The 23,568-nt window shown below is 50.7% G+C and overlaps 1 protein-coding gene across 1 annotated transcript in view; it reads left to right on the top strand.

The window, feature by feature from the left end:
- LOC138770965 (perilipin-2-like) overlaps window positions 1-23,295 on the top strand; it is a 38,748-nt gene extending 15,453 nt beyond the window's left edge. The window contains exons 6-7 of the mRNA XM_069950321.1: window positions 2,743-2,930; window positions 22,823-23,295. Coding sequence (XP_069806422.1) covers window positions 2,743-2,930; window positions 22,823-23,107 — 473 coding nt within the window. The 3' untranslated portion in view covers window positions 23,108-23,295. The remainder of the gene's footprint in view (window positions 1-2,742; window positions 2,931-22,822) is intronic.
- Window positions 23,296-23,568: the final 273 nt, after the last annotated feature.

Here is a 23,568-nt window from a genome sequence, read left to right as displayed (position 1 = left end):
ATACTGTCTGCTGAGCTGCTGTATCTAAGCCTATCCTGTGTGATACTGTCTGCTGAGCTGCTGTATGTAATCCCATCCTGTGTGATACTGTCTGCTGAGCTGATGTATCTAATCCTATCCTGTGTGATACTTACTGCTGAGCTGCTGTATCTAATCCTATCCTGTGTGATACTGTCTGCTGAGCTGATGTATCTAGTCCCATCCTGTGTGATACTGTCTGCTGAGCTGCTGTATCTAAGCCTATCCTGTGTGATACTGTCTGCTGAGCTGCTGTATGTAATCCCATCCTGTGTGATACTTTCTGCTGAGCTGATGTATCTAATCCTATCCTGTGTGATACTTACTGCTGAGCTGATGTATCTAGTCCCATCCTGTGTGATACTGTCTGCTGAGCTGCTGTATCTAAGCCTATCCTGTGTGATACTGTCTGCTGAGCTGCTGTATGTAATCCCATCCTGTGTGATACTGTCTGCTAAACTGATGTATCTAATCCTATCCTGTGTGATACTGTCTGCTGAGCTGCTGTATGTAATCCTATCCTGTGTGATACAGTCTGCTGAGCTGCTGTATCTAATCCTATCCTGTGTGATACTGTCTGCTGAGCTGCTGTATCTAATCCTATCCTGTGTGATACTGTCTGCTGCGCTACTGTATCTAATCCTATCCTGTGTGATACTGTCTGCTGAGCTGCTGTATCTAATACTATCCTGTGTGATACTGTCTGCTGAGCTGCTGTATCTAATCCTGTGTGATGGCTGCAGTGCCCTGTGTATGTGTGATGGCTGCAGTGCCCTGTGTATGTGTGATGGCTGCAGTGCCCTGTGTAAATGATGGCTGCAGTGCCCTGTGTATGTGTGATAGCTGCAGTGCCCTGTGTATGTGTGATGGCTGCAGTGTCCTGTGGTCTGTGTGATGGCTGCAATGTCCTGTGTATGTGTGATGGCTGCAATGTCCTCTGGTCTGTGTGATGGCTGCAGTGCCCTGTGTATGTGTGATAGCTGCAGTGCCCTGTGTATGTGTGATAGCTGCAGTGCCCTGTGTATGTGTGATGGCTGCAGTGCCCTGTGTATGTGTGATGGCTGCAATGTCCTCTGGTCTGTGTGATGGCTGCAGTGCCCTGTGTATGTGTGATGGCTGCAGTGCCCTGAGGTCTGTGATGGCTGCAGTGCCCTGTGTATGTGTGATGGCTGCAGTGCCCTGAGGTCTGTGATGGCTGCAGTGCCCTGTGTATGTGTGATGGCTGCAGTGCCCTGTGTATGTGTGATGGCTGCAGTGCCCTGTGTATGTGTGATGGCTGCAGTGCCCTGTGTATGTGTTATGGCTGCAGTGCCCAGTGTATGTGTGATGGCTGCAGTGCCCTGTGGTATGTGATGGCTGCAGTGCCCTGTGTATGTGTGATGGCTGCAGTGCCCTGTGGTATGTGTGATGGCTGCAGTGCCCTGTGTATGTGCGATGGCTGCAGTGCCCTGTGTATGTGTGATGGCTGCAGTGCCCTGTGTATGTGCGATGGCTGCAGTGCCCTGTGGTATGTGCGATGGCTGCAGTGCCCTGTGTATGTGTGATGGCTGCAGTGCCCTGTGTATGTGTGATGGCTGCAGTGCCCAGTGTATGTGTGATGGCTGCAGTGCCCTGAGGTCTGTGATGGCTGCAGTGCCCTGTGGTATGTGCGATGGCTGCAGTGCCCTGTGTATGTGCGATGGCTGCAGTGCCCTGTGTATGTGTGATGGCTGCAGTGCCCAGTGTATGTGTGATGGCTGCAGTGCCCTGAGGTCTGTGATGGCTGCAGTGCCCTGTGTATGTGTGATGGCTGCAATGTCCTGTGGTATGTGTGATGGCTGCAATGCCCTGTGGTATGTGTGATGGCTGCAATGTCCTGTGGTATGTGTGATGGCTGCAGTGCCCTGTGTATGTGCGATGGCTGCAGTGCCCTGAGGTCTGTGATGGCTGCAGTGCCCTGTGGTATGTGTGATGGCTGCAATGTCCTGTGGTATGTGTGATGGCTGCAATGTCCTGTGGTATGTGTGATGGCTGCAGTGCCCTGTGGTATGTGTGATGGCACACTGCCCTGACATCCCATGCCCTTTGCCCTACCATAACTCCACAGTAAGGACGGGAAGATTTTACAGACAAAACAGATATTCTATGCTCCATAAAAGACATAAGATGTTGGTGGGATGCAGTACCTACTAATGGTCAGCAGGTGGCGCCAAAGACTCGTGCTTCCCATTCACATTTATCCGCTGCAAAAACAAAGGAGTGGGGACGTTACAAGTGTCCAGAGGTCCTGGGGACACAGATATAGTCACACTGCCAGCTGGAGCCACACTATATCCGCAGCTTCACAGCTGGAGGACCCCTTTATATACGGATAAGATGTTCTCTATACACAGGATATACAGGGGGCGGGGCTGTGACTACCTCTCTATACACATGATATACAGGGGGCGGGGCTGTGACTACCTCTCTATGTACATGATATACAGGGGGTGGGGCTGACTACCTCTCTATACACATGATATACAGTGGGCGGGGCTGTGACTACCTCTCTATATACATGATATACAGGGGGCGGGACTGTGACTACCTCTCTATACACATGATATACAGGGGACGGGGCTGTGACTACCTCTCTATACACATGATATACAGGCTGATTGTCAGCAGTGTTCTAACTTATGATGAGATAAGTCTGGAGTTCCCCTTTAAGCTTATGCACTGATATATAGTGCACTTTGTGTACAGGCCTGGAGAGCAGCGGCAGTGAGGAGACAGATGAAGTGGAGTCGGATCGGCCCGGATTGGTCCCCCGCCTCGCCTCGCTGGTTGGCGTCATATTCAATCGAAGTTTTGAGAGACTAAACTCCACCCTGGACGTGGTCTGGACGTTCCTCCATGGCGGTGTCACCCTTCTTCTGGGTGTCCCAGCACAGGTAACAGCTGCTTCCACTACAACAGGGAGCAGTCAGGATGATTAGAGCTGGGGAGCGGCAGGTTACATGGCAGTGATATGACGGTATAACAGCCGGTGCAGTGTCCGATCCCAGCTACTAGCTGTATACCCTATCCTGTACGCCGTATACCCTGTCCTGTACGCCGTATACCCTGTCCTGTACGCTGTATACCCTCTCCTGTACGCCGTATACCCTCTCCTGTACGCCGTATACCCTCTCCTGTACGCCGTATACCCTCTCCTGTACGCCGTATACCCTCTCCTGTACGCCGTATACACTCTCCTGTACGCCGTATACCCTCTCCTGTACGCCGTATACCTCTACTGCTCACATCCCTGGGGGCAGACATATTTATCTCTCACAATGTTTTGTCAGTAAATGGAGGAATTGATCTCTTCTCCTGCCAAGTGATAGAGCCGGGGATGTACCGACACCCCCATAATGTGAGCGCTGGGGGGGCCTGTACCACCTGACCCTGTATACACATCATCAGCAGTTACCGGGGGATAGCACTGACCGCCAGCTCCTCAGCCAAGATTACACAGTAATACAGTAGTCATAGGGCTGCAGCTAAACTCTATACAGATCCATCCAATATCTCTCTCTCTCTGTTTCCCTCTGTCTGTCTGTGTGTCTCTGTCTGTGTGTCTCTGTCTGTGTGTCTCTGTCTGTGTCTCTCTGTCTGTGTGTGTCTCTGTCTGTGTGTCTCTGTCTGTGTGTCTCTGTCTGTGTGTCTCTGTCTGTGTGTGTCTGTCTGTGTGTGTCTGTCTGTGTGTGTCTGTCTGTGTGTGTCTGTCTGTGTGTGTCTGTCTGTGTGTCTCTGTCTGTGTGTCTCTGTCTGTGTGTCTCTGTCTGTGTGTCTCTGTCTGTGTGTCTCTGTCTGTGTGTCTCTGTCTGTGTGTCTCTGTCTGTGTGTCTCTGTCTGTGTGTCTCTGTCTGTGTGTCTCTGTCTGTGTGTCTCTGTCTGTGTGTCTCTGTCTGTGTGTCTCTGTCTGTGTGTCTCTGTCTCTCTCTGTCTCTGTCTCTCTCTGTCTCTCTGTCTGTCGTGTAGTGATACTGTCTGTAGTGATACATCCTGCACCCCTACTTACTGTAAAGGAGCGGGGATTCCCCTTATTATGATGGGAATCCCCACTATTCCCTGCTGTAGAGAGATAGAAGCGCTGGCCGCCCTCCCCACCGTTCATCCTGCAGATGACGGACAATGCTTTTGTGGTGACCCCCTGGGATGTTATGCCGGATGATTGGCCGGCCACTTGCTAGGTGGTGAAGTGTGACGCCCCTCCGGTGGTGGTTGGCCGAGGCCTTAAGATGTTATGTTGTGACGCCAGTGCCGGTTGGGCACACAGGTGTGGTGGCACGCTTGCTTTTATTTTAGGAGGCCGGTTGTACCCTGTTCCCCTGTGGTCAGTGTCCTGCCGGGCTGCTACGGGGTCCCTTGGGTTAGTGTAATCACGGATGGCCAGAGCGGTGTAGTGACCCTCCCGGACTATAGGCCCTGCCACCCACAGATAGGGGAAGTGTCCCAAGGATGTAGTGCACACTGTGTCGGTGTGGGGTGAAGGATCACAGAGTCTCTTTACCATAAATATGTTTTTACCTGAGAATTACTTGTGTGCAGCGAGTTATACAGCTTTGCATTGACAGGGTATAATACACTTGATAGTTTCCTGGATAAGACACTTGATAGAACAGCAACCAGATCTGCGATAGGAAGGTAGTAGAGGGTACAGTCGTGCTGACTGAGTAGCGTGTTGGGAGATACAAAGAATCAGAGTAGCAGAGAGGAGGATGTCGTGAGAGTCCCAACCCAAGTAGTACTGTGCTCTGCCGGGATGTTGGAGGATGAGATAGAAGAATACTTAGAAGAAGAAGAGAATACTTGTACCCGTGTATTGACCTTTGGGTCTTCACATCACCTAATGCCCACCAGTGTCGGCCGAACCGTCCTATGAGGGTGACACAAGGCCCAGACCTTGTTACCTGGGATGACCGGAATGCCGAGAATTTCCTGATGACAACCGCGCTGTGAGATAGAGTTCCTAGGCTATGCGCAACTTTGCTCTATCCGGATCAGTTCCTAGCTTACTGCTGTCTGTGGATACTGTCCTGCTCTGTGACTCTCCTAGTCCACGGCATGGGTTGGGGTTGTCTCTGACTTGTGCTCTCCTGTGAGGAGTCTAACACTGCATAGTGCTGTGTAATGTTACTGAGAAGAAACTGTGAGCTGTGTCTTGTCTTGCTTCTTACCCATACGGGGACCTGACTAAGGCTGACTTGCTTGAGAGTAGGGGGACCCGGCAGAGGGCCAGGGCCCAGAGAAAGACCACTGTAGAGAGCTGTCTAGCTTGCATCCTTCCTCTACAATGCCCAACACAAAAGACTCATACACTTCCTCCACCCATGTGACTTCCTTCCTCAGCGTATCTAAAGTGCGCTGTGAGTGGGTGAAGAGTGCAGTAGGAGAAGTAAAGAGGGAGATGATAGGAGAGAAGAAGAAAAGATTTCTATAGGTTTACAGATCCATGTGACACACAAATAAACAATAACCCTTTACATACTTCAGCCATGCAGCATCTAAGCACATACATCTAATACTAATACTGTGTGCTGCGCTGATGTATCTAAGCCTATCCTGTGTGATACTGTCTGCTGCGTTGCTGTATCTAAGCCTATCCTGTGTGATACTGTCTGCTGAGCTGTGTATCTAATCCAATCACATGTGATACTGTCTGCTGAGCTGCTGTATCTAATCCTATAATGTGTGATACTGTCTGCTGAGATGCTGTATCTAATCCTATAATGTGTGATACTGTCTGCCGAGCTGTAGTATCTAATCCCATCACATGTGATACTGTCTGCTGAGCTGCTGTATCTAATCCTATAATGTGTCATACTGTCTGCTGAGCTGCTGTATCTAATCCCATCACATGTGATACTGTCTGCTGAGCTGCTGTATCTAATCCTATATAGGATTAGATACAGCAGCTCAGCAGACAGTATCACACATTATAGGATTAGATACAGCAGCTCAGCAGACAGTATCACACATTAATGTGTGATACTGTCTGCGAAGCTGCTGTATCCAAGTCTTATCTATTCATGTATCTGATCCCCCTGGACCCAGGATCTGGCACATGATGGATGATCGGCCATCTCTGGAGAGTCCCCATGATCCTGATGTATCTGTATATGGTAGAAGCTGCTTGTGTTCTTTGATGGTGCGGACGTGCAGGGTGATCTGTTTGTCATCAGTGACCCCCATGTGTGTACAGTGCTGAGACGCCTCTTATTCCCAGGCTGATCCCCCCCCCCCCCCCTCTGTCAGTCTCAGATGCACAATGTGTATAGTACGTGCCACCCTGCAGCTCCCGTCACGCCAACCACCACAACGCCAAGCGGAACCAAATAATCAGACACTCTTAAAGGGGATGTCCATCATTAAACTGTGCATATGTATTATACATCCTGTACTGATCCTAAGTTACATCCTGTATTACACTTCAGAGCTGCACTCACTATTCTGCTGGTGAGGTCACTGTGTACATACATTACATTACTGATCCTGCGTTCCATCCTGTATTATACACCAGAGCTGCACTCACTATTCTGCTGGTGGGGTCACTGTGTACATACATTACATTACTGATCCTGTACTGATCCTGTATTATACACCAGAGCTGCACTCACTATTCTGCTGGTGGGGTCACTGTGTACATACATTACATTACTGATCCTGTACTGATCCTGTATTATACACCAGAGCTGCACTCACTATTCTGCTGGTGGGGTCACTGTGTACATACATTACATTACTGATCCTGAGTTACATCCTTTATTAGGGTGCGTTCACACAGAAAGATTATCTGACAATCTGCCAAAGATTTGAAGCCAAAGCCAGGAACGGACTATAAACAAAGATCAGGTCAAAAGGAAAGCCTGAGATTTCTCCTCTTTTCAAATCCACTCCTGGATTTGGGTTCAAATCTTTGGCAGATAATCTGTCAGATAATCTTCCTGTGTAAACGTACCATTATACTCCAGAGCTGCACTCACTGTTCTGCTGGTGGGGTCACTGTGATTTCTGATGACCTGATTGGATGGATTCTTGACTGATGTGATAGGAGATGACAGTGTCTCTATGTGGTACATTGGTATCTGGGGACCATGGGAGACGCCATGTGCTGAGACCGCCTCATTCCCAGGCCTGGCCGGCCGCTCCCCGGGGGTTCATGGTCTGCACACTGCACGTACCACTCTGCTGTGCTACCATCAATCTCAGCCAACCTCATCGCCTCTGCCGTACTATCGGGATTCTTACAGGGGCTCAGGTAATGGCCCGCTGAGAGTATCTCATGTGAAGGGCTTAGATACAGTAAGGTGGTATAACATATAATAGGAATAGATATACCAAGAGAGTGTCACACTTAGTGGGCTTAGATACACTTGGACAGTAGCACACATGCTAGGCTTAGATACAGCGGTCCATTATCACTGTACGATGGGGGTTGTAGTGCTGCGTCTTATGGATAATGGGAGTTTTCTGGGGAAGCTTCGGGGACGTGGTGTTTGTTTGCGGACGCTCTGGAGACGTGATGAAGCTTCTCCAGCCTCAATCTTTCCTGTCACTCAGTGGCAGCCGACAATTAGATTTAATCTCTTCCAGAGAACTGGCCGGAGAACAAAGCGGCAGAATCGGAGCGATCCACCATTAACCCCTCACCGTCCAATGATAATATAGAGTCTGATGTGTATTCCATAGGATAACCAGGGCAAGCTCCCACAATGCACTGCTCATCCCGAGCTCCCGCACCTAGAACATCTGTTCTCAGATTGGACAGAACCTCCATTATTCCTCCTGGAAATGGATAAATGTATTCATGTCCGCCATTAAAATTCCCCTTGTCAGTAGGGTATGCCCCTATAAATTATAACACTGTCCAATCAGAGCTTACCCAGCCACATCCCTGCCCAAGCCCCAACACTGTCCAATCAGAGCTTACCCAGCCACATCCCTGCACAAGCTCCAACACTGTCCAATCAGAGCTTACCCAGCCACATCCCTGCCCAAGCCCCAACACCGTCCAATCAGAGCTTACCCAGCTACATCCCTGCACAAGCCCCAACACTGTCCAATCAGAGCTTACCCAACCACATCCCTGCCCAAGCCCCAACACCGTCCAATCACAGCCTACCCAGCCACATCCCTGCACAAGCCCCAACACCATTTAATCAGAGCCTACCCAGCCACATCCCTGCACAAGCCCCAACACCGTCCAATCAGAGCCTACCCAGCCACATCCCTGCACAAGCCCCAACACCGTCCAATCAGAGCTCACCCAACCACATCCCTGCACAAGCCCCAACACCGTCCAATCAGAGCCTACCCAGCCACATCCCTGTACAAGCCCCAACACTGTCCAATCAGAGCTTACCCAGCCACATCCCTGCACAAGCCCCAACACCGTCCAATCAGAGCTTACCCAGCCACATTGCTGCACAAGCCCCAACACTGTCCAATCAGAGCTTACCCAGCCACATCCCTGTACAAGCCACAACACTGTCCAATCAGAGCTTACCCAGCCACATCCCTGCACAAGCCCCAACACCGTCCAATCAGAGCTTACCCAGCCACATCCCTGCACAAGCCCCAACACCGTCCAATCAGAGCCTACCCAGCCACATCCCTGCACAAGCCCCAACACTGTCCAATCAGAGCCTACCCAGCCACATCCCTGCACAAGCCCCAACACTGTCCAATCAGAGCCTACCCAGCCACATCCCTGCACAAGCCCCAACACTGTCCAATCAGAGCTTACCCAGCCACATCCCTGCACAAGCCCCAACACCGTCCAATCAGAGCCTACCCAACCACATCCCTGCACAAGCCCCAACACCGTCCAATCAGAGCTCACCCAACCACATCCCTGCACAAGCCCCAACACCGTCCAATCAGAGCCTACCCAGCCACATCCCTGCACAAGCCCCAACACCGTCCAATCAGAGCTTACCCAACCACATCCCTGCACAAGCCCCAACACCGTCCAATCAGAGCTTACCCAGCCACATCCCTGCACAAGCCCCAACACCGTCCAATCAGAGCTTACCCAGCCACATCCCTGCACAAGATCCAACACCGTCCAATCAGAGCTTACCCAGCCACATCCCTGCACAAGCCCCAACACTGTCCAATCAGAGCTTACCCAACCACATCCCTGCCCAAGCCCCAACACCGTCCAATCACAGCCTACCCAGCCACATCCCTGCACAAGCCCCAACACCATTTAATCAGAGCTTACCCAGCCACATCCCTGCACAAGCCCCAACACCGTCCAATCAGAGCTTACCCAGCCACATCCCTGCACAAGCCCCAACACCGTCCAATCAGAGCTTACCCAGCCACATCCCTGCACAAGCCCCAACACCGTCCAATCAGAGCTTACCCAGCTACATTGCTGCACAAGCCCCAACACTGTCCAATCAGAGCTTACCCAGCCACATCCCTGTACAAGCCCCAACACTGTCCAATCAGAGCTTACCCAGCCACATCCCTGCACAAGCCCCAACACCGTCCAATCAGAGCTTACCCAGCCACATCCCTGCACAAACCCCAACACCGTCCATTCAGAGCCTACCCAGCCACATCCCTGCACAAGCCCCAACACTGTCCAATCAGAGCCTACCCAGCCACATCCCTGCACAAGCCCCAACACTGTCCAATCAGAGCCTACCCAGCCACATCCCTGCACAAGCCCCAACACTGTCCAATCAGAGCCTACCCAGCCACATCCCTGCACAAGCCCCAACACTGTCCAATCAGAGCTTACCCAGCCACATCCCTGCACAAGCCCCAACACCGTCCAATCAGAGCCCACCCAACCACATCCCTGCACAAGCCCCAACACCGTCTAATCAGAGCCTACCCAGCCACATCCCTGCACGAACCCCAACACCGTCCAATCAGAGCTTACCCAACCACATCCCTGCACAAGCCCCAACACCGTCCAATCAGAGCTTACCCAGCCACATCCCTGCACAAGCCCCAACACCGTCCAATCAGAGCTTACCCAGCCACATCCCTGCACAAGCCCCAACACCGTCCAATCAGAGCTTACCCAGCTACATTGCTGCACAAGCCTCAACACTGTCCAATCAGAGCCTACCCAGCCACATCCCTGCACAAGCCCCAACACCGTCCAATCAGAGCTTACCCAGCCACATCCCTGCACAAGCCCCAACACCGTCCAATCAGAGCTTACCCAGCCACATCCCTGCACAAGCCCCAACACTGTCCAATCAGAGCTTACCCAGCCACATCCCTGCACAAGATCCAACACCGTCCAATCAGAGCTTACCCAGCCACATCCCTGCACAAGCCCCAACACTGTCCAATCAGAGCTTACCCAGCCACATCCCTGCACAAGATCCAACACCGTCCAATCAGAGCTTACCCAGCCACACCGCTGCACAAGCCCCAACACTCCAATCAGAATCTTCAGGAGCCATATTACTGAGAGGGGCACTAAGGAGCACTATTACTGAGAGGGGCACTAAGGAGCACTATTACTGAGAGGGGTACTAAGGAGCACTATTACTGAGAGGGGCACTAAGGAGCACTATTACTGAGAGGGGGCACTAAGGAGCACTATTACTGAGAGGGCCAATATTACTGAGAGGGGACACTAAGGAGCACTATTACTGAGAGGGGCACTAAGGAGCACTATTACTGAGAGGGGACACTAAGGAGCACTATTACTGAGAGGGGGCACTAAGGAGCACTATTACTGAGAGGGGGCACTTAGGAGCACTATTACTGAGAGGGGCACTAAGGAGCACTATTACTGAGAGGGGGCACTAAGGAGCACTATTACTGAGAGGGGTACTAAGGAGCACTATTACTGAGAGGGGCACTAAGGAGCACTATTACTGAGAGGGGCACTAAGGAGCGCTATTACTGAGAGGGGCACTAAGAAGCACTATTACTGAGAGGGGCACTAAGGGCACTGTTACTAAGTGGGTGGCACTAGAGGGCATTATAAATGAGTAGGTGGCAGAAGTACTGAGGACACTATGTTGTGAGTGGGTGCACTGATAGTAAGGGGGCACCATTACTTTGTGGGCACAAATGCTATATAAGAGACAAAGGGCATCTCTACCATGGGGATCAGTATGGAGCCACTCTTTATATGCTGGGCACTAAGCCGGGCACCAAGCTCTAATGTCGGTCCAAATGGAGAAGAAAAGGGAAAGTGAATGCCTCTGATCAAAGAAGACACCCCCTGTTGTAACTGGATGTATCTGCACTGTAATCACTTATGGCAATGTATAGGCCTGGGGGCTAAGCCTTAATGACGGTGACTTCAGTGGCTCATGGACCTCCCTGTTCTCCTCGCTGGTGGAGAGGCGACCACCTCGTGTGCGTGACTCCTCGCTGATCACATGTGGCCGCCGGCTCGGGTTTTCCTGTTCTCGCTGTATTGAATTATCGGAGCTGGGATGTAATTTTCCCTATAATGTTGAGCCGCTATAATTGTATTTTCCCTGGGACGGACGTCATGGATGTATCAGCAGAAAACCCCTCTGTCCTGGCGGTGCGGGTGTCTCTCCGGTCACGTTTCTGCAGGCACCTGCGCGGTCTGGTATCGGCACGGTTCCTGGCGGTGGGTTCTGACTGGTCGGACCCTGCAGCATGCGGCCCAGTGTTTAGCATACTCCCCATTGTGTGTGTGTGCGGCTGCCCGGACCCGGCAGGTGAGAGGATTGTCTCCTCGTGTACTGCAGCAGACACCATGCAGCGGCGTGTGAGCCGTGCGCCGCGCTCTGAAAATATCCCCCACAACAATGGCAGATCCCCACTTATCTCCGCCACTTCACTGTCCCACCGCTGAGACACACAATGGCGAGCGAGGCTTCACATGTGATGGCGCATAGAAAGTCATTGTCTGCCTCACATGAGCTCTGCCGCCACACGAAGGGTTAATGTCATTACATAACTGATGTATAATGAGCGATCAGGACACGGACATCATCATACACGGGGTGCAGGACAATAACACGGGGTGCGGGACAATAACACGGGGTGCGGGACAATAACACGGGGTGCGGGACAATAACACGGGGTGCGGGGATATAACGCGGGGTGCGGGACAATAACATGGGGTGCGGGACAATAACGGGGTGCGGGACAATAACACGGGGTGCGGGACAATAACACGGGGTGCGGGACAATAACACGGGGTGCGGGGATATAACGCGGGGTGCGGGACAATAACGCGGGGTGCGGGACAATAACACGGGGTGCGGGACAATAACACGGGGTGCGGGGATATAACGCGGGGTGCGGGACAATAACGCGGGGTGCGGGACAATAACGCGGGGTGCGGGACAATAACACGGGGTGCGGGACAATAACACGGGGTGTGGGACAATAACGCGGGGTGCGGGACAATAACGCGGGGTGCGGGACAATAACACGGGGTGCGGGACAATAACACGGGGTTCGGGACACAATAACACGGGGTGCGGGGATATAACACGGGGTGCGGGACAATAACACGGGGTGCGGGACACAATAACACGGGGTGCGGGACAATAACGCGGGGTGCGGGACACTAACGGACCGCGGGACACAATAACACGGGGTGCGGGACACAATAACACGGGGTGCGGGACACAATAACACGGGGTGCGGGACAATAACGCGGGGTGCGGGACACAATAACACGGGGTGCGGGACAATAACACGGGGTGCGGGGATATAACACGGGGGGCGGGGATATAACACGGGGGGCGGGGATATAACACGGGGTGCGGGACAATAACACGGGGTGCGGGACAATAACACAGGGTGCGGGACAATAACACGGGGTGCGGGGCTATAACACGGGGTGCGGGGCTATAACACGGGGTGCGGGACAATAACACGGGGTGCTGGACAATAACACTGGGTGCGGGACAATAACACGGGGTGAGGGCAATAACACGGGGTGCGGGGATATAACACGGGGTGCGGGACACAATAACACGGGGTGCGGGACAATAACACGGGGTGCGGGACACAATAACACGGGGTGCGGGACACAATAACACGGGGTGCGGGACAATAACGCGGGGTGCGGGACAATAACACGGGGTGCGGGACAATAACACGGGGTGCGGGCATATAACACGGGGTGCGGGACAATAACGCGGGGTGCGGGGATATAACGCGGGGTGCGGGACACAATAACACGGGGTGAGGGGCAATAACACGGGGTGCGGGGATATAATACGGGGTGCGGGACAATAACACGGGGTGCGGGACAATAACACGGGGTGCGGGACAATAACACGGGGTGCGGGACAATAACACAGGGTGAGGGACAATAACACGGGGTGCGGGGCTATAACACGGGGTGCGGGGCTATAACACGGGGTGCGGGACAATAACACGGGGTGCTGGACAATAACACGGGGTGAGGGCAATAACACGGGGTGCGGGGATATAACACGGGGTGCGGGACAATAACACGGGGTGCGGGACACAATAACACGGGGTGCGGGACACAATAACACGGGGTGCGGGACACAATAACACGGGGTGCGGGACAATAACGCGGGGTGCGGGACAATAACGCGGGGTGCGGGACATAACACGGGGGGCGGGACAATAACACTGGGTGCGGGGATATAACACGGGGGCGGGGATATAACACGGGGTGCGGGGCTATAACACGGGGGGCGGGGCTATAACACGGGGGACGGGGCTATAACACGGGGGCGGGGCTATAACACGGGGTGCGGGACAATAACACTGGGTGCGGGACAATAACACGGGGTGCGGGACAATAACACGGGGTGCGGGGATATAACACGGGGTGAGGGGCAATAACACGGGGTGAGGGGCAATAACACGGGGTGCGGGACAATAACACGGGGTGCGGGACAATAACACGGGGTGCGGGACAATAACACGGGGTGAGGGGCAATAACACGGGGTGAGGGGCAATAACACGGGGGCGGGGCTATAACACGGGGTGCGGGACACAATAACATTGGTGAAGGACAATAACACGGGGTATAGGACACTCTCTTGGGGTACAGAACACTGTCTCGGGGGTAGCACACTCTTTTGGGGCACAGGACACTCTCTTGGGCCACAGGACACTCTCTTGGGCCACAGGACACTCTCTCGGGGTCAGTGCAGACATTTCGGTGCAGTGCGGTCACACAGGTGACGTCCTCTTCCGCGTTCCTCTCCGGTCACATTATGTGACATTCCTGGGATTCCAGACTCTGTGTGACACAAGAACACACGGCCAGGTGAGGGGAGGGGGACTCACCGGGGGGATTCATATGTATGATCATAAGGTGAGATGTGGTGGTAAGACCCCCTGTGGTATGATGCAGCGGTATGACCCCCTGTGGTATGATGTGTGGTATGACCCCCTGTGGTATGATGTGTGGTATGACCCCCTGTGGTATGATGTGTGGTATGACCCCTTGTGATATGATGCATTGATATGACCCCCTGTGGTATGATGTGTGGTATGACCCCCTGTGGTATGATGTGTGGTATGACCCCTTGTGATATGATGCATTGATATAACCCCCGGTGGTATGATGCATTGATTTGACCCCCGGTGGTATGATGTGTGGTATAACCCCCTGTGGTATGATGCATTGGTATAACCCCCGGTGGTATGATGTGTGGTATGACCACCTGTGGTATGATGCATTGGTATAACCCCCGGTGGTATGATGTGTGGTATGACCCCCTGTGGTATGATGCATTGGTATAACCCCCGGTGGTATGATGTGTGGTATAACCCCCGGTGGTATGATGTGTGGTATGACCCCCTGTGGTGTGATGCATTGGTATAACCCCCGGTGGTATGATGTGTGGTATGACCCCCTGTGGTATGATGCATTGGTATGACCCCCTGTGGTATGATGCATTGATATAACCCCCGGTGGTATGATGCATTGGTATAACCCCCGGTGGTATGATGCATTGATATGACCCCCTGTGGTATGATGTGTGGTATGACCCCCTGCTTAGATTCATGTCCCGCCATTACATGACCCGGGTTATATCACAAGCATCCGCCAGTCTATTACAGTCTATAGATCCTCATCTCCGGCCATGTTGTTTGTCTCTGCTCCTCTCGGACACCATTCTGTGTGTGGTGATTTACCCTTTGACCCTGTTGGTGTCCTTATTACCTCCCCTGGAGAGCGGGGGGCGCTCTACTCATCCATGGACACAGACGGATTCCTAGCGGCTTAAATATTCACCAAGAGTTTACATGGATGACTAGAGAGCGATCACTGCGGGAGGGGGGAGGAGGGTACAAGATGGAGGAGAGAGCGAAGAGGTATCACATGGTGTATCTAATCACAGCTAGTCACACACAAGGGCCCATGAAAGGTGAGCAGCAATGGCGGCCATACTGGTTGTCCTTCAGGGAGGAGGTATCACATGGTGTATCTAATCACAGCTAGTCACACACAAGGGCCCATGAAAGGTGAGCAGCAATGGCGGCCATACTGGTTGTCCCCCAGCAAGGGTGTATCACATGGTGTATCTAATCACAGCTAGTCACACACAGAGACCCATGAAAGATGAGCAGCAATGGCGGCCATACTGGTTGTCAGGCGTCATCTCCCCCTTGTATCGATATATACTGTATATACACAGATCTCCTGAATGACACAGGCTGAGGTAGTAAGTACAATGGCCGCCATATTGGTTGTCCCCCAGCAGTCAGGTGTCATCTCCTGATATATATATATATACACACAGATCTCCTGAATGACACAGGCTGAGGTAGTAAGTACAATGGCCGCCATATTGGTTGTCCCCCAGCAGTCAGGTGTCATCTCCCCCTGATATATATATATATGTATATATATATATATATATATATATATATATATATATATATACACACATACACACACACCTCCTGAATGACACAGGCTGAGGTAGTAAGTACAATGGCCGCCATATATTGGTTGTCTCCCAGCAGTCAGGTGTCATCTCCTCCTGATATATATATATATATATATATATATATATATATATATATATATATATATATATATATATATACACTAATCTCCTGAATGACACAGGCTGAGGTAGTGAGTACAATGGCCGTTGTTTTGTTCCTGGGTTTTGTTTTTTTTTTTTTTTCTCTTTTGTTCTTTGTTTTGTTTTCTAACTGTTGGTTATGAAAAAATGTATAAATAAAACCTTTTAAAAAAAAGTGAGTACAATGGCCGCCATATTGGTTGTCCCCCAGCAGTCAGGTGTCATCTCCTCCTGATAGATATATATATAGATATATATATATATATATATATATATATATATATATATATATATATATATATATACAGATCTCCTGAATGACACAGGCTGAGGTAGTGAGTACAATGGCCGCCAGTCTGTACTTGTGTTGTGTGCGGCCCATCTGACATAAGCCCCAGCGGCCGGCACAGTATGGGCTCTCCGTGTGCCGCCATGTGCTGACCCACTTACATGCTGAGTGTCCCCCGACCACTGATCACATAATACCGCCTCTATATATACCACACGTCTCTCCGCTTTATACCCAGAACTATCCAGCGCTATTGTTATAATGGATTTCTCTGAGACTAATAGATTTCTAAATATAAAACCGCCAGTGATCAGATGAAGAAAGACGCCGTACGGAGCCGGGGAGGCAGGGGTTAAAGAGCCAGTGTATTTATAACTCCAATAATAGAATAAAATGTGTATACAGAGTATCAGGGGGACAGAGTGATAGTCTGCAGATCAGGGGTGTAATAGTCTGCAGGCTATATCACTATCTATCGAGAGGACAGAGCGATGATCTGTAGAGGTCAGTGTAATAATCTGCAAGATATATCACTATGTATCAGAAGGTAGAGAGGACAGAGCGATGTTCTGCATGTCGGGTGTAATAATCTGCATGATATATCACTATGTATCAGGAGGTAGAAAGGACAGAATGATGTTCTGCAGATCTGTAGAGAGGTCAGGGGTATAATAATCTGCAGGATATATCACTACATATTAGGAGGTAGAAAGGACAGAGCGATGTTCTGCATGTCGGGGTGTAATAATCTGCAGGATATATCACTACATTTTAGGAGGAAGAAAGGACAGAGTTATGTTCTGCATGTTGGGGTGTAATACTCTGCAGGATATGTATCAGGGATTTGTGCAGTGTTTTCGGCTGTGGAGGCGCAGTGGGCGGGATCTCGGATAAGTCAGTCTGGGAATTTTCCTCTTGCTCGGCCTTCTGGGTAGGGCAGGGATGGGTGCTGAGCGGTGACTCTGCGGTCTGAGGTCCCTGAGGTGATAATTGCAGAGAACAGTCAGGAAGGATTAAGCACTTCCATTTCCTCCTCGGTGGATTATCGGACACATTATCACATAATGAGAGCGTAATATGGAGTAATGTCACCTGTCCCTGCAACGGCCGCCCAGGTGTCACCCCACATCAGCCGTAACACTACATGCTGCCCCCATCCTAACAACAGGATATAGATTGTCCTCATACCCCGATACTACTGATCACCCGATCACACATCCCCTGATCCTACTGATCACCTGGTCACACATCCCCTCATCCTACTGATCACCCGGTCACACATCCCCTCATCCTACTGATCACCCGGTCACACATCCCCTCATCCTACTGATCACCCGGTCACACATCCCCTCATCCTACTGATCACCCGGTCACACATCCCCTGATCCTACTGATCACCCGGTCACACATCCCCTGATCCTACTGATCACCCGGTCACACATCCCCTGATCCTACTGATCACCCGGTCACACATCCCCTCATCCTACTGATCACCCGGTCACACATACCCTCATCCTACTGATCACCCGGTCACATAGATGGATTGTCATCATACCCCGATCCTACTGATCACCCGGTCACAGAGATGGATTGTCATCATACCCCGATACTGCTGATCACCCGGTCACAGAGATGGATTGTCATCATACCCCGATACTGCTGATCACCCGGTCACAGAGATGGATTGTCATCATACCCCGATACTGCTGATCACCCGGTCACAGAGATGGATTGTCATCATACCCCGATACTGCTGATCACCCGGTCACAGAGATGGATTGTCATCATACCCCGATACTGCTGATCACCCGGGCACAGAGATGGATTGTCATCATACCCCGATCCTCCCCCGTTATGTGCTTCCCCTCTAAGTGTAAGGAGATGAAAGGGGAGAATATAAAGTGATTGGTTATTTGGAGACAGCAAGAAGTAAAGAAAGAGACTAGATAGTCTGCAGGAGCTTATAGTGAGCATTAGATCCACCCTGGGGCTGGATTCACAGCTTACACTGCTTAGTTCTGCTCTATAATGTCCTCCATGTTGCTCCTTCTGAGGATGACTATAGAGATTTAGGGTAGCAGGATCCCCTCTTCTGTATTTGTGGTAGGTTGCGCTTGGTTAGTTGTTGTTATATCAGCTCAGCCGAAGATGGTATAGTCGTGACACCAGCGCTTGTCCAGCACACAGGTGATGGTGGTACTTGCTATGTGTTGTGGCTGGCTGTACTGTTCCCCAAATGGTCGGTGACTTGCCAGGTTGTGATGGGTCCCTTGGGCTCTTGTCACGGTAGTCCTGAGTGGCAATCAACCCACCCGGACTATCGGTACCGCCACCCACAGAAAGGGGAAAAATAATCCAAGGTGTGCGGTTAGTGTGTATAGGTGCTGGTGCGTACTGAATATGAGTCCCAGTGATATGAAAATATAACAACTTTACAGTGGAATCTTTCAGTAAAACAATACACTTCAGTAAAATAGATAAATCTTCACATGGACTTTAATACTTGAACCTGTTTGTGCTTGAGGAGGTGCAGAGAGTAGAAGAGGGGTAGTTGTAGCAGTAGTTGGAGAGTAGAGTGGAGGAGAAGCGTTGGTAGAAGGAGTCCTGACCCAGTGTAGCAATGTGCTCTGCTGAACCTTTAGAGAATACTTGTAGAGTGAGAAATTTACTTGTACCCGTGTTTAGACTGTGTCTGACCACCTTATGGCCTACAGTGTCAAGTGACCCGTCCTAATAGGGTGATACAAGCTCCAGTCTTTGTTATCTGGGTAAAGCTAAGCTCCCGGGGGATGTCCCAGTTACCTGCACTGCGAGACAGGATACGTAGACCTTCCTTGTTAGCTCTGTCCTATCCAGGCTAGTTCCTCTTGTGTCTCAGAATACTGCCCTGCACCTTTTATACTGGTTCATTGCAAGGGTGTTCCTGGACTCTTCTCCCTTTTTACTGTTTAACACTGCATAGTAGGAATACTAAAAGAACTGGTTGTCTCTAACCACATCTGCACACACTCGTGTCTTAGACTAGACTACACTGACTTTTGGTCCCGGACAAGGGCCCTGGCATAAGCCAGACCTTGGCTTGGCTACAGCAGGGATACTAGTGCTCTGTGTCTTTCTCCCACGAGAAGCTGGGTAAGACTATTGACTACACTTCCTCCACCAAGTAACTAACTTGCTACAGGGACTAAGTAATCTACCTTGTGAGTGGTGGGGGGGAGTGTGTGAGAAAGAAAAAGAAAGAAAAGAAGAGAGCAGCTCTTATTGGTCAACAAGACACAAACCATTAACCCATGAACCTTCTTAGCTGTGGAATACATAGGGATACAAATAAAAGACACTGACATCTTTATCACCACTTAACCTGGAGAAAGAAACTTTTGCGACAGGTGCATAAGAGAAGAGAAACAAACACCAGTGGTGGGACACCACACATTAAGCTGTACAATGATGGAGAGAGACGGGCTGCAAGTGGAGTGTACCCTAAAGCCCATATTATGCTCAGTTTTTTGCTTTGCTCTACACACAGCCAGACGCACCCTATTCCGTAAATTGCACCTTTTTCAAGAAACCACGACTAATTGCAGACCTCCTTCTGTGAGGTCTGAGAGTCTGTGAGTGATCGCTGAGGCAGGTCAGTGCTGCCGAGTGCAATGTCAGGCACTGTTGTGTCACTGGGTAATGGTCTCCCAGAATGCCACGGGGCACACTTTATCCCAATTGTATTTGTCCGAAAAGTGGGTGAAGTGGCAACGGCCATTATCGCCCATTACAGGCTCTTGCCCTCAATATTGCACAGTTTCTTCTGCCTCGACCTAGTTTCATCAACTAAAAAATAGACCATTGACGCGAAGATTACCTCAAAGGACGTGTCACCTTACGGGAACCAGAGAGCAAAGGGACGTGTTTAGCTGGAAAGTGACCCTGTATATTTTCACACTAGTTGATTTAAAGTGACCTCCTTCTATAGTTTGTCCATCGGTTTCTCATTTTGCTGCCTCCTTGTTCATCTTCAATGTGGTCATACCCGTAGTATATCCCCCCCCCCCCCCTTCTAGTAAAGTGTTGGACATTTTTTTTTACCTTCACATCTGGAGCAGTCCACCATGGCACCATCCCACTTCCTCAGGACTATTGGTCCAATCCTCGCAGTTCATGCCACACATTATACGGAGGTTCTGTTATGTGCTGAACAGCCGGCTCTACCTCATCCCAGAGAAATCTATAGCATCAACATCTGGTGACTGTAGAGGGAAGGGAAGCAAGGAAAACTCAGTCATGTTCTTGGAGCCAATCCATGACTATACAAGTCCTGTAGATTGTAGAAGCTTTGTCCTTCTGCCACAACGGAAACAGCTGCCATACAGGAATGAATGTGGTCGGCCACAATTTATCGATAACCCTAACAGTCCAAACATCCATCCACTGGTATCAGAGGAGCAAGGGTGCACCAAGAAAACATTCCCCCACCCCACCATTACAGCCTGTTCACACCTGACATGAAGGGTTCACTGATTCATGCTGCTTGTGCCAAATTCTGATCTACCATTAGCATGGTGCCACAAAGATCTGGATCCATGTGATTGGCTATGTTTCTCCAGACAGATTTGAACCCATCTGACCAGTCATGTTTCTCCATAGAGATCTGGATCCATCTGACCGGCCATGTTTCTCCACAGAGATCTAGATCCATCTGTCCAGCCATGTTTCTCCATAGAGATCTGGATCCATCTGACCGGCCATGTTTCTCCACAGAGATCTAGATCCATCTGTCCAGCCATGTTTCTCCACATAGATCTGGATCCATTTGACCGGCCATGTTTCTCCACAGAGATCTAGATCCATCTGTCCAGCCATGTTTCTCCACAGAGATCTAGATCCATCTATCCAGCCATGTTTCTCCACAGAGATCTGGAGCCATCTGACCGGCCATGTTTCTCCACAAAGATCTGGATCCATCTGACCGGCCATGTTCCTCCACAGAGATCTAGATCCTACTGTCCAGCCATGTTTCTCCACAGAGATCTGGATCCATTTGACCGGCCATATTCCTCTACATAGATCTGGATCTCTTTGACCAGCCATGTGCCTGTAATAAGGATGAGGTTAAAAAAAAAAGGAAAAGTGTGCTTTGGAGGGAAATTTAAATTATCCAGGACGGCAGAAGAAAACAGTGCTCCACAGAGATCTGGATCCATCTGACTGGCCATGTTTCTCCACAGAGATCTGGATCCATCTTACCAGGCCATGTTTTTCTATAGAGTTCTGGATCCATCTGACTGGCCATGTGCCTTCACAAAGATCTGGAACCATCTGAGCGGCCATGTTCCTCCACGGATATCTGGATCCATCTGACCGGCCATGTTCCTCCACATAGATCTGGAGACATTTCTGGCTCCAACTAGTCTAGCCTCGATGAGCAGGCCTTACACCAAGCCCATCTAATGGTGATTCACACTAAAGCTGGTCGTTGTAAAAGTTGACCTTTTCCTTCAAGGGAATCTGTCAGCACCTATTCTGGTTCTGAGATGCTGACAGTGTGATGAAGGTCTGTGTCTCTTAGTGCCGTGTGTCACCTTTCTTTTTCAGATAGGTGCTGTACTTTGTCACCAATCTGTGCCGTAACTGTCTTCACAACTGTCAAAGAGGGGCAGTGGTGATGTCTTCATACTGCACTTCGGCCCGCCTGACCACTACCGCCTCCCAGCTTCTTGAATATTCATGGCGCCCATCCCCGGCCTCCTGGCGACATCATCTTTAGCTGCTCCCGCGGCCTGATTCGCGCATGCGCCGTAGTGTGTCGGAGCGGCGCAGGCTCACGGAGGACCAAAGCCTATACCTCAGTGCCGCTCTGATGACTACGGCGCATGCGCAAATCAGGCCGCGAGAGCGCCCGTAATTACACAGAACCATGCAGCTAAAGATTATGTCACCAGGAGGCCGGGGGACAAGCGCCATGAACATTCAAGAGAAGCTGGGAGGCGGTAGTGGTGAGGCGGGCCGAAGTGCGGCATGAAGACATCACCACTGCCCCTCTGACAGTTGGGAAGACAATTACGGCACAGATTGGGGACAAAGTACAGCAGCACCCATCTGAAAAAGAAAGGTGACACACGGCACTAGGAGACACAGACCTTCATCACACTGTCAGCATCTCAGAAGCAGAATAGGTGCTGACAGATTCCCTTTCATGATAATTATGTAAGGCACTTAGAGTCCTGGTATCTTGCACTTGCACCTCTGTAGTCGGGAGCAGACTTTACATACGTTTCAGTTGGGCATGCCTGATTGGTTGACAGGAAGAGCTGATAGAAGGAAGATCTATGGTGACCTGGTGAAAGTAATATTAACCCAATAGGAGCCGACATGGCGGACAGGAAGTGGCTTCCAGTGTAAGAAGGTGATAGCAGGAGAACCATAGTATTAATGTTTCTCACCTCGCTTTCTTAGAAACCCACAACACCAATTCTTCATGATTTTATTTTGAATAACCACCATGTTCTATTGCAGCTAAAGAGATGTTCTGATGTCATCATAGAGGCTCTGACTGTACAGAAGATCTCCAAGGATGAGCCATCGCAGAAGGTGACACCCAGTAAGAGCCAGCCAGAGTCTTCCTTACGTTCACGATGGACTCCAAACAGGAAACGCTTAGTAAGCAGTCCGCAAGCCGGTGTTTCCCTCTACCAAGCCTTCACCAATGACAAGAGAGCCCTCACCGATATCGAGAGAGCGAGGGCCCGAGTCCGGGAAAGGAGACGTCAGAGTCTAGAGAGCTCCTCTGTCCCTTCTTAGATCCAGGAGGACTAGGACCATGAGCATTGCTGAATACCATGTCCCCTGGTGGTAATAATGTGTTTGACAATAACTAAAAGTGGTGTTTCCCTTTAACTGCAGATCTTTAATCCTGATATGTTACTATGTATACGGTGAATTCTCTATTTACAGCTTGCCTGCAGCACTGACCAATAAAACAGCCCCAGCGAGCTATTCCTTGTGCTTGTCTGTAATGGGGTATGACGAGAGAAGAAGAATGTATGGAAGAACTGTGAGCAGGAGAAAGGGGACCAGACACTGAGAAAGAGGAGAGCTGTGAGCAGGAGAAAGGGGACCAGACACAGGGGAAGAGGAGAGCTGTGAGCAGGAGAAAGGGGACCAGACACAGGGGAAGAGGAGAGCTGTGAGCAGGAGAAAGGGGACCAGACACAGGGGAAGAGGAGAGCTGTGAGCAGGAGAAAGGGGACCAGACACAGGGG

This window comes from Dendropsophus ebraccatus, chromosome 13, assembly GCF_027789765.1.
Source record: "Dendropsophus ebraccatus isolate aDenEbr1 chromosome 13, aDenEbr1.pat, whole genome shotgun sequence".
Taxonomy (NCBI): Eukaryota; Metazoa; Chordata; class Amphibia; order Anura; family Hylidae; genus Dendropsophus; species Dendropsophus ebraccatus.
The sequence above is the reverse complement of the archived record's forward strand: the minus strand, read 5'-3'. Positions and strand labels throughout refer to the sequence as shown.